The sequence below is a fragment of the Sparus aurata genome, chromosome 15 (genome assembly GCF_900880675.1).
Source record: "Sparus aurata chromosome 15, fSpaAur1.1, whole genome shotgun sequence".
Taxonomy (NCBI): domain Eukaryota; kingdom Metazoa; phylum Chordata; class Actinopteri; order Spariformes; family Sparidae; genus Sparus; species Sparus aurata.
Genome location: NC_044201.1, coordinates 28,613,300 through 28,625,319, shown reverse-complemented (window position 1 = coordinate 28,625,319; position 12,020 = coordinate 28,613,300). Strand labels below are relative to the sequence as shown.

Sequence of the window (12,020 nt, the reverse complement as noted above, 5' to 3'; positions counted from 1 at the left end):
GGAGTTGTCCTACTGTATTTGTCAGTACCTGAAAAGAGTTTTTATGCCACTCAGCCGTCCCGAAATAAATGTTGGTTCTTAACTACTATTGTTTCAGTCGCATCACTTCTACCATTAAGCTTCAAATGCAACGAAAACAGACTAAATCAAACTTAACCTCGAGGTGAAACAAAGCTGAGAGCTGCATATCAGAACGGCTCCCTCAGAGAAGGGCATGTAAATGGGAAAAAAAAAAAAATCAAATCATGCACTCAGACAAATCTTCATCGCAAACACCGATTCTTTGTCTCAGCTTTCAGGCACAACAGACCTCGGTCACAGCTGATTTTAAGACATCTGCCTCGAAGCTAGCATTGAAAATTGTTTATCTCATTTGCTTCAAGATTCGACACTCGCATCTCTTTCCAGCGACTGTTTCCAGCTGCGCTGAATCATCTACAGGCTGCATGATAAACAGAGAGTAGGTGTAATGAAAACTGTCAGTAATGAGGTCTGTGGATTGCTGCTCAGTATCAAGGACACCGTTTCAGGAACGATACTTCAGAATCTTTACAATGAAGTTTGTTTTTTTTTTCTTTGCTGTGTTTCTTTCACCGTATTTAAACGTTGTAACAGGATAAAGGAAACTGAGAAGATAGAAGATGTCACAAGAGTTTGGATGAAACTGAGCAGGCCGACACTTTTCCTTCCTGCTGGGACGAGTGCAGTTTGTGTCATGAACCGACAGAATGCCAAATGTTTTATATTTCCTTTTATTTGAAGAGAATAATCACACGTCTCTGGAGGATAAAAAACTCGTTCCAGCTGTGACACCTAATCTGCATCATCATGAAACATTAACCGAGCCCGACACCCCACCACGGAAGAACTTCTTCTGACAGAAATGAAAGAGCCTCTTGTTCCAGGACTGCGTGTAATTGCGAGTCTTCAGAGGACAGAGAAGATGTCTTTGAAGGAAAAACCACCTGGAGAGAATTTTCAGCTTGTTCTTTACAGTTTTTTTCTGTCCTGGGGAATCTAAGCACACCACACATCCACATGAAGTCATATTCTGTATTGCGATGGATCCTAAAAGTGTTTGTTCTTACAAAGGCGGAGAGTGAAAGGACCCGGAATCTGTGGACTGGAAGGAAACTCAAGAGAGAGGATTTTCTTTGCATAACACGACCACGTAAAGTTTATTATCGCTGCTGTCGCTACGAGAAGATATTTTACTGCAAGACGAGGAAAACGTTTTACTTCTATTCATGTTATATTTAGTCTTATGCACGGACTTCCTTCCTTCCTCCCTCAATCTAGTTGGAAAAAAAATCTTTCCAGACACGGAGGCGGTGAGAGCTGATCTGTGTGCAGACAGCAGTAAGTATACAGTTGGGGGTGAACCAGGGATTCAAACCAGCAACCTTCTGACTACTAGACGACCCACTTTACCTCCTGAGCCACAGCTGCCTGAGATGACTCAATCCCTTTTCTCTTCAAAGTAGATATCGTGCATGATGGCACCAAAAAAGAGCAAATAAATTAAGAGCTTTTGCATCGTTCAGATCATTTCTGCCGTGGAAAATATGAATAATAGTCAGTCGATGTTAGTTAACCACATCAGCTGGCCTCCCTTTCAGACCTACACACGAGATTGAGTTAGCCAGATTCTCTCTCCTCTTACCTCCCACTTCTCCTCATTCATCCAGTCACTACACTTCAGCCTTTTCACTGTGCCTCTTCAAATCACACTATTTTTTTTTTTCCCCCTCTTAAATTCTGTGTGTCTCTGTCGCCGGCACCAAAGCACTGAAGACTTCACAGAGCCGGCTCAGCCGTCCTCCTGCAGAGCGCTCTACAATGATCCAGCTCCGGCTTTACAATGTAAATGGTGCAAGTGGTTGAAGTGATGTGTGTAGATTACAAGCGAAAGCTGCTGAAAACCTCAAGAGTGATAGAAACCCGACGAGCCAAACAATGTATATCCAGTGAGAGGGGAAGAGTCTGCTGTTTGATTTCCTTTCTTTAGATTGTGGATTTTGAGAACTCATTTTCATTTTCAAGCATTAATCCACCGTCACATCTCACCACACGCCTCGCCATTCCATTATCTCCTCGTATGTATTATATCCTGTCTAATTCACACACCTCGTGGAACCAAATCAGTGTGTGAATGTGGAAACAACAGGTGTTGTGTTTCCCGGCTCGCCGTCTAAACGTGGCATGAAATGGGGCGATGATGACTCTATGTGTTTGACCGTGCTCGGCTGCTCTGTGTGAGCGGCGTGGAAATGTTCCCTCTCCCTCATTCATTACACAATTTTGTTAAGCTGCATGCTCGACTATGAACCAGATGTTGTGTAATTAACCTCGGTGTGAAGATAGCGTTCTGCCCTATTGTCTCTCACCTTCAGGAGTGAAATGGAGACGGAGGCTGAGGCGGAGATAAGCTGGAGGCACTCCTGAGGTTTTCAGGAAACCGAACTAAACTGAGCCGAGCCCAACCTGGTCAGAACGCAGCTCAAACTAATTAAGCGTCGTGTGCAGATAGCCTCCCGTACCATTGTGTCTGTAACCTTCAGCTCCAAGCGTGTAAGGAGATGAAACCTCAAACAAAAGATACGTGGAGGTGGAATTCTAAAACACGTTTGACAAAATATCTCAAAACTGGTGAATGTCACCGAATTAAAAGACTATTCGAGGCTTCAGAGGAAATCTACACACAGGAGAAACAGTAATTAGTTATGTGAGTGCGATGATTAAAAAGATTGAGGCATTGTTTGCTCATTAAACACTGTAAAAAGATTATTGTTTGAGAAAGCGTTTCAACAATGTAAGCGTGTAAAAGGTATTTTAAGCCAAAACAAGATCTTTTATGAACCATAACAAGGTGGTTTTTATAGCTAAACCTAACTCGACCGTTAGCACAGTGTTGTGACAGCATTTAAAACTGAAAATAACAAAATGCAACATAAAGAAACGTAAAATGTTAACGTATCTGTAGTTTGCAGAAACGCACATTGGCAACATTTATTTTGCATCCAGCAGTTAATTGAATACGATGCATTTCTGTTGTGTTAGATGTCCAGTGTTAATATTTTTGCATTGTGCGATCAGCTTCTGTTTTGTATGAAGCTCACTGACGTTCACCTTGATCCACAAATTATCTAAACGAAGCTAAGCATGCGCACGTGTTTGCACGTCGTCTGATAAATGAGGGCGATTGTTCTCGACCTCTCGTGCGCCGCAAATCTCCTGCAACATCTGTCACCGGGCTCCGCTGTGGCTTTAGATGAGGGTGACCGAGATGGTCAGGGGTAATAGTTCACTTCCCATAATGCATTGCCTCTATCAGGACTATTAATACGCCCAAAATGAGCCACAACGAGTGAAGGTCGGACTAACGAGACGAGTGCTCCATTTGGCTGTTTCATGGGGCTTCTGTGATGACATCATAGTTATTTATCACTAAACAATTTAGAACTACGCAGTGCGACCATGTAGGTAAATACAATAATAACCTTCCTTCTGTCTGCTCAGCTCCTCCTCCTCCTCCAGACATCATCCAGACAGTGACCCTGCAGACATCTCACTAGTCACCAAACCTACCTGCCAACAAAACATCACACCATCATCGCTCCACCTCCCTCTGTTCATTTAAACCCTGCACGCATACGTCTCTGAGAACAGGCATCTCAAAATAAAGGTGACACCAGCGTCTGCCGCCGGAGGAGAAGGGCACATCTGATTTGATGGTTACCATTTCAGGGAAAGTGCCGCTGTCGCGTTGCAGCGTGTGCCCTGTAATCTCTTTGTACAAGAGGCTGATATGAGCAGCCTCTCTCAGGGCCCACACTCCACCAGCCACAATGCCTCATGAGGACCCTTCAGGGCTGGTGGGTGAAGGTGAGCTGCCAACATGTTGGAGAATCAAAGAGCGAGCCCACACAGGACGGCTCAGTCTACAGTGGGCTTGTGGAACCAGCTGCACTTTCTCCTTTGAGCCCTCATTCTTTGTTGACGTCAGGACTTCCTGGCGGGGGTAATGTGGATGCTGTTGAGCTGTGTTTGTGTGCACCTGCTCACCGGAGGTTACAAGTTGTTATCATGTTGTATTATTGTGGAAATCCATGCCTGAGGTTCCCACCCAACATCATCTAGAGTCACTTGTTGTTTTTTTTTTTTCATGTGCAAAACTAATTTTTATTCGCATTTACACTCTGTAAGCCTACAGAGCCCCAGACATGACATGGTAAAAAAAAAAAAAAAATAATAATAATTGTGGCCACAATATAGCTATAACGTGCACACGAAATACTAAATTGTTGCCATTCTGATGAAGAATGGAAGAACTCGTTGACGTAATGACTCTTCCTTCCTTTTAAAGTTCCTTGAGGCTATTCAGGAAGTTATGGAAGAGAGAATTTTTATTTCTGGTGATCCACTTTCTAAGTTCATTTTTTTTTCTTGCTAGGTTGCACATATGAAGAAAACGTTTCTCATGAAAAAAAAATCACTTGATTTCGCACATTAAAAAAAAAAAAAAAAATTCTCATGGAAATATTTTTTTTCACTTGGCTCCACACATGAAAAAAATAACTGTTTCATGAAAAGGAAATTCTAACGGGAAAAAAACGTCTTTTTCATGTGTGAAAGTGATTTATTTTCTGTTATTAAATGCATATTTTTGGCACAGAAAACAAGTTGTGTTGAGTTTTATGGAAGTTGGAAAAAACGACTTTCCCAAGGAAAAAAAATCTACTTCATCTTGTAAAAAAAACTTTTTTTCACATTAAAAAAATCTGTTTCACGAAAAAAAAGACTCCTATGAATGTTCTTATCATTCAATTCCACGTAAAAATTCAAAAGAAATTACTCTTTCACACATGAAAAAAAAAATACATAACTGAAAATGAAAAATAAAAAAAATAAAAAATCCACGTTCTCTTGGAATTTTGTTCCACTATTCAACACATGAAAAAAACCCTAAAAAATCTAAAGCAAAACATTTTTTTTTTTTTATATGCAAAACTAATTTTTATTCTCATTTACACTCTGTAAGCCTACAGAGCCCCAGACATGACATGGCAAAAAATAATAATAATAATAATAATTGTGGCCACAATATAGCTATAACGTGCACATGAAATACTAAATTGTTGCCATGAATAAAGATGAGGATGTAGAGGTTGGAAACTCGACTCCACATGAAAAAAATGTTTTCAGTTCGAGTGAAAAAAAGTTGTATCACTTTTATCACATTCACGCTTTTCTATACATTTTTTTTTTAATTAGAAATAAGAAAATGGATCACAAAAAGAACATTCTCACCTGCCCCTGAGGGCTTACACAGGAAGTGGAGACACGTTGTCTGTCTTTATAAACTGCTTGTTGTTGGTTCCAAATTAAATCTGTACCCATATTGGGGATGACTGAGTCACTGTTCCTAATGCTCCTCCTCTGGCTTCAGCTGACTGTCAGATGTGGTTCAAACTGTTTTGTTGTATGATTAGAAACTCTGCTCTGTATAAGTGTATAAAGAAACATTGCATCCTCATTGTTTCTGGATGAGGGTGGTGCTTCCAGTCACGATCTACTGCAGAGAGCTCCTGATGTGGTCGGTGATGATTCAGAACCCTCAGCTGAGCTGGACGACTCTGTGTTTGTTTGTTCGTGTGCTGAACACTATTTAATCCCACAGTGCTCAGCTGTAGTGGTCTGAACCCACAGCAGCCCTCTGTGTTTGTTAGCTTCTAATCAGGAAACAATGGTGGAGCCACTGCCATTCTTTCTGAGCTGACGGGGGCTGACGTTGACCTGGCCGTGCTCTGCGCTGCGGGACGGCTTTGTGCAAACCAGATGGTGACAAACTGTCTTTATGAACCTCGACTGTTCAAACGACTCAATGACAGCAGCCGTGGATGAGGCTGTGTGGTAGACGACACCATCAGCTGAACGTGAACACCATCAGTAAAGACTCCTCAAAGCTAACATGACCATGTAAAGTCACAAATATACTGAAGCCGCGATCTTCACGGACACATCGCACTTTGTTTACTGTAGTCACATCTTAGGTTAGCTTACGTGTGGCTTTTAGCTAACATTACATCATTAAGCTTAATGTCAGTTCACCAGGTTTGCATCCTCCTTCTTTCTGTGGTAACATTAAAACAATTTGACAGAGCGCAAATGTTGCTTGCTGACATATTTTTACGACGGCATGAATTATCGTTAGCCAGAAAAGATCCCGACGTCTTCTCTTGTCTCGTTGAAACCAGAATGACCTGGCAACGATTTGCATTGTTTTGCATGTTTTTATAAAGGTTAATATTGTGATAATATCATCCCTTTATGTACTTTAGTCCTCTAATAAACTCTGCAACACCTGGCTAAAAGGGACTGACGTTGTTTTCTTATTGTCCGACCCAGAGATAATTCCTACCTCAGCTCTACTCAGCTTGACAGGAGAACTAATTGGCCAACACCTCCTCGAAACACCGACAAATTTCAATCAAGAAAAGTTGCCTTAAATTCCAGACATCCGGTGAATGAAACTTGTTGCACAGCCAGTTTGTTTACAGTGTCTTAGCCTCCTGTTGCACACACACACACACACACACACTGATTAAGCCGCCCTCGGTGACTGTGTTGTGCGTTTTTTCCTCACCACAACAAAATCATTTCCCTCGTGAGTTTGTGTGCGTACTCTTCCGTTTGTGTGTGTCTTTCTGTGTGTCGTGTTTTTGTCGTTTTGCTGACCTGTAGCAGCTCCTCCTGGTCGCCGCCCACTTCCAGCGCTACGGCAACCGAAGCAAAGGGACGACTGGCCATCTGCTGCCGCTCTCTCATCAGCTGCTACGGAGAGAAACAGGAAGAGAAAAAAAAGATTTTTGAATTAAAAATAAAGTGTTTTTCAGACAGACACACACTGTTATTCACAGTCGGCTACTGATCAGCTCTACTGGGACCTACAGGAGATTACATGCCTTGCTCAACGGCTGCTCATTTCTCCTCCACATCCATCTTGACTGCAGGTTTTAACCAGAAGCCAAATAGTGCAAACGCCCGCTTTTCTAGCTGATAACCATGTGTGATTTAAGAGGAAAGGGGGGGTTAAAAAAGCAGCAGGAGAAACGAGAGGAAAAGGAACAAATTGGAGGAAGGAGAGGGCACTAGAGCGGGAGAGAAGAGAAAAAAGAACAGAATAAAAGGAGGAGGAGCGATGGGGGAAGAGTGGGAAGAAGAGATCAAAGCGGATCGTGTTGGTAGATGCGCAGGAGGAAGGCGAAGACGAGTGGGGATCGGCAGGTGGTGGAGGGGGGACGGAGAGAGTCAGACGGGTGGAGGAGGAGGAGGAGGAGGAGGAGGAGGAGGGCAGGCAGACCTCATTAATGAGGAAATGTCAGATGAACAAAGGCAACGCGGCGAGGCCTCTACCAGCATGAGGTCCACAAACAACACAGATATACAGAACATAAAAAAAAGACTAAAAACATATCGGGAACAGTAAAACAAACTCACCAACTCTCCCACACACACACGCACACACACATCAACACACACACACACACAGATATGGTGGAAACAACACACTCATCGCAGCCTCATCTCCTCGTCTCTCTCCATCAGAAAGCCCCGTTTCCCAGCTTTTTTCCACTTCACTACAGACATGTTAATGGGGTTTTGTTTCTACATTTAGCTCCGGGGTGGCCACCTGTTCCACGCAAAAACAAACTCATTCCTGCCTGATTATACGCCAAGCTCTAATCATCAGTATGTTGCTTGTTGTTCGGCAAAAAATCTGCCTGGTTGCAGCACACACACACACACACACACAGCTCTCTGATAGGTTAAAACCAACGCCGAGAAGGCAGATGGAGAATCTGGGCAGCAGACTGTGACCCGTTCAGGAGCGGAAACTTGCCGGACCTCAGAGGAGAGTGTGTTTACAAACTCAGACAGGATTTTCAAAATGATGAATTACATGAAATAAACTTTCATGTGTCGGCGTGGGATAATCCAGCCAGTAGGCACGGTGAGGTAAAGCAAGGAAGTGCCGAGAAACACAACAAACCTGTGGAACAAGAAGTCTGAGGAGGCAGAACAGAAACCGGATGTGTGAAAACACCACTTTCTTGTTTCCCCTGCTATTCATTGTCCTACTAATGATGACCTAGAGATACGATTAAAGTCTGAAAATAATTAAAACAGCAACTAGAAACAAGGAGCACAAACAGGATGTAAGAGGGACCTGAAAGAAAATTTGAAACGGGACGAACGGAACAGAACATTTAACACAACTAAAGACAAAAAAAGCAAAAAATAACCAAACAAAGCAGACAAAGCACAGCGAGAGTTCAACGATGAACAGAGAGCAACAAAGCAGGCAGATAATCAGTAAGTAAAAGAAAGAATAATAGTAACATCCACACTGTTGGAAATGTCAGCGGCCTTCACACTCTGCTACCTCTCCCCTCTCCCTAAACTGAAGCATCTCCGTGTCCTCTCCTGTTGCTGAGAGAGGCTGCACACATCGACATTAACCAGCTGTCAGGTGTTGTGCTAGCGCGCCGCCAGCTGCTCGCTTGCCAGTGTCAGACTCTTTAAGCATGAATGAATACTACACCTGTAGCTACATCAGCACAGTCAGGCACTCCGGCGGCGGCGGCAACCTGCTCCGCTCGCACGCTTGCCTTTGCCAGCTAATGTGATGTCTTCTCTTGTTAGCTGTCACGGCTATGCTAACTGCTGTTGAGATGACAGCGTGTGCTCGCTAGCATCGCTGTTAGCCTCCTGCTGATGTCGGCTCGGATTTGTAAGAGCCGAGGTGAGGCGGCGTGGGAGAGAGGAAGGTTGTCAGTGTGCTCTGAGCTTCAGAGGAGGTAATATATCCCCCGTTCTTATCATTCATCGTATCTACAAGGTCTAAGGGGTGAGAATATATAACGCTTTTTAGTCTTAATGACCACTCAAAACAACACAACTCAGTATTGAAGATGGAAGAGTCACACGGAAGCAATTTTTGGTTCAGTATCTCGCCAAGGACACTTCAACATGTCGACTGCAGGGCGCCAGGAATCAAACCGCTGACCTTCTGATTGGTGGATGACCGATCTGCGTCCTGAGCTACAGAAATCATCCAACCATCCAACCTCCAATGAAAGATCACTTCAAGCAGAGAAAGCTTTCATTATTCTGAGGAGTTCAACTGAGCTATTATCCTTGTATCGTCATCATTCTTTCAGTTTTCATTATAAGAACTTCAACACGAGGCTGTTAACCTGTGTTTAAACAGTCTGTGGGTGCATCCGTGTGAACGCCGGTGTCATACGAGGTGTGTCCTCTCTGCTCCGTCTTCCCTGCAGCCACTGCTCCTGTGTTACTGAGATTAGACAAGCTAGTCAAGGTAAGCTGGGTCACATTTGTGCGCGTGTGCTCGGGCCAGATAAATCAGTCTAGACAGTGGAATTATGTCGGGACATAAAAAAAGCAGGAGCAATACTCAGCACTGCGTAAAGTTTTAGAGTCTGGTGAATATGCAAGTTTGTGTACGTGTGTGTTGAGTGTGCGTGGAGACGTAATGTTCGCTGTGCATGGAGCCTTTACATACAAATGCACATGTTCATTCAGATCCAGCAGACCACTTGTCTGCGTAATCATGCATGTGTTGTATGTTTAATGCCCCCTTTGACAAGTCCTTGAGTGGGCAACAAGGACAAGGCAGCGGCCATCTTCTCCGCCTGCCTGTTGGGCCGTAAATCAGCCATACAACGGCTAATTAACTCTGCTGTGCTGTAAACAAAGCAGTGCCACGCTAGGCACCACCAACTGGGTGACAAAAGGAGGAGGAGGGAGGAGACGGAGCTTTAGGTACGTATCTGTCGGACGGAGAGAGAGAGTAATAACATTTAGGATTTCAGTTTGGTGCTGGAAACATTTCTTTTTATCTATCTTCATTGAATGTCCCTGTGTTTACGTAGCTTCGAGGGAAGGCATGACATACAAACATCCATCCGTTCATCCGTCCATCTCCGCCGGACACACCGACGCATAAACAGCCGGGAGCAAAAAAATGAGAGTGCTGCAACAATGAAGTCAATCACACGGCGAATTATGCTTCACAGAGCACGCCGCAACCAAAGTAGCACCTGCAAGCTCAAATTGCGAGTCCTGTGATACGCAGTGGATATATCTGTGTAATGTGCAGTTTGCTGATTTCGGATGCACTCGAGTGCAAATGAAAGGTTTCACAACACGACGAGTGGCTCGCTGCTCATAGGGCTGCAATTAAACTCCACAGCGGCTCTGTGAGGGCAGAGCTGTGGAAATGTCGACACATCTGCGAGCGTCTGTGTGCACGTCAGTGTGTATGTTTGTTTGTGTGTTGGTGGAGAGTTGTGGGGGAATGATGCAGCAGCATGGATCTCATATTCTGTTGCACCTAATTGCAGTAAGTATGTTGGCAAATACCGTCAGAGTGGAAGTGCAGGAGGAGCACATGTGTTTTCATTTTCTATACAAAATTACTCTAATGACATTATACGCAGTGTTCAAAGCACGTTCACTGGGAAGCATCATTTCCTGTTTCGGCATGACTGTGCCTTGTGGAAAAAGAAAACTCCACAAAGAAATGTTTTTTTGTGTGGATGAATTTAATTGACCTGCAACCCGACTCAACACCAGTGGGAGTGGGAGAGACTGCATGGGGTAAGATACCTGTAGGCAGGTAACAGCGAATGAATGCTAATGGTTTGAGAATTAGATGTTTAATCAAAGATGGCTATAAAGTAAAAAATGATCCCAGTGAAAAAGAGTGACATCGACAAATTTGTTAAAAAAAGGTTGTCGATTCAGCCAAGATAGCGGTGTCATATTAGGTACACGGCACATGTTTCCAGCCCTGTTTGTGATGACAAAACACTGACTTTTTTTTTTAAATGGAAGTCGAGTCATGTGCAGCTGTTTGTGGCTATCAAAACTTGAATTTTAAGATGAAACCGTAACCAAGTGGTTTGTGCCTAAACCTAAGCAGAGCATAAGCACAGCGCTGTGAAAAGAGAAAACATTTAAAGTTTTATCTTATCGGTACTGCAGAGAAAAACAAAAATCTACAACATTAATATGGATTAGTTTCAGCTAGAAAGACTTTTCTCAAGAAATGTTGATGTATTTTACTAAATCAATGAATGCAGAGGTGAAAAATGTGCAGGAATCTACTCTTATTCACTGGAATTAGATTTTTGGGGAGATTTGATTTCCTGCATGACAAAAAAGAAAGAAAAAGGAAAGTTAAGTTGCCTTTGACTATAAAATTAATATACCCACATACACCATGTAGTTTGACCATGTAGTGCACTTTGTTTAGACTGTAAAACTTTGAGAGTATCTTGAGAGTGCGGAGCAGAACGACGCTGCACAGTGAATAAAGATATATGGTGAGACAAACAAGAACAGATTCACAGAGAACACACACCTGACTCAGACACACAGCAGAATGTGCTGATGTGGAACTACTTAACAACACATTTCTCATGCAGCATCACTGCCCCGGTTCCCCCCCCCGCCGTGGATGTACTGCAACATCAGCGCCCATGTTCCTCCAGTCCGTCTGTAAACTAACTCGATGGTTTAATCAATGCCACAGCAGGCTGCAGGTTTAGGTCTGATTAATGTTTTAATCAGAGATACGAGGGGAACAACCATTTCTGGACAGGGCTTATAACTCTAACTGACTGTTCCCAAATCAACAGAAGGTCTCAACATGTTGAACTACATGTTCCACCTGAAGTGTTAAAACTCATCTCAATAGCAGTTTTTATACTGGGCAGCAAGCCGCCAATCTGGCCGTCCTTTTTGTGGCTAGGTTTGCAGATCTAGACAGAAGGCGGTAAATTGGGGGTCTGTTTTGGTCCGCCAGTTTGACGCCTTGGAGGGTGCACTTATTTCCACCTCCATTGCTATGTAAATCTGAGCTGGCAATTGCGTGAGGTGGGCGGAGGTGTCGATGACCTGCACTGTTGTGCGACCCACAGCCGGGGAGT

At 43.5% G+C, this 12,020-nt stretch overlaps 1 protein-coding gene across 3 annotated transcripts in view; it reads right to left on the bottom strand.

Moving 5' to 3' along the window:
* The window catches only part of atrnl1a (attractin-like 1a), a 237,858-nt gene that overhangs the window by 43,499 nt on the left and 182,339 nt on the right, over positions 1-12,020 (bottom strand). For 2 of the 3 annotated variants that reach the window (XM_030441996.1, XM_030441998.1), the window contains one exon: positions 6,739-6,834. In XM_030441996.1, coding sequence (XP_030297856.1) covers positions 6,739-6,834 — 96 coding nt within the window. The remainder of the gene's footprint in view (positions 1-6,738; positions 6,835-12,020) is intronic. The other variant, XM_030441997.1, reaches the window with a different exon arrangement.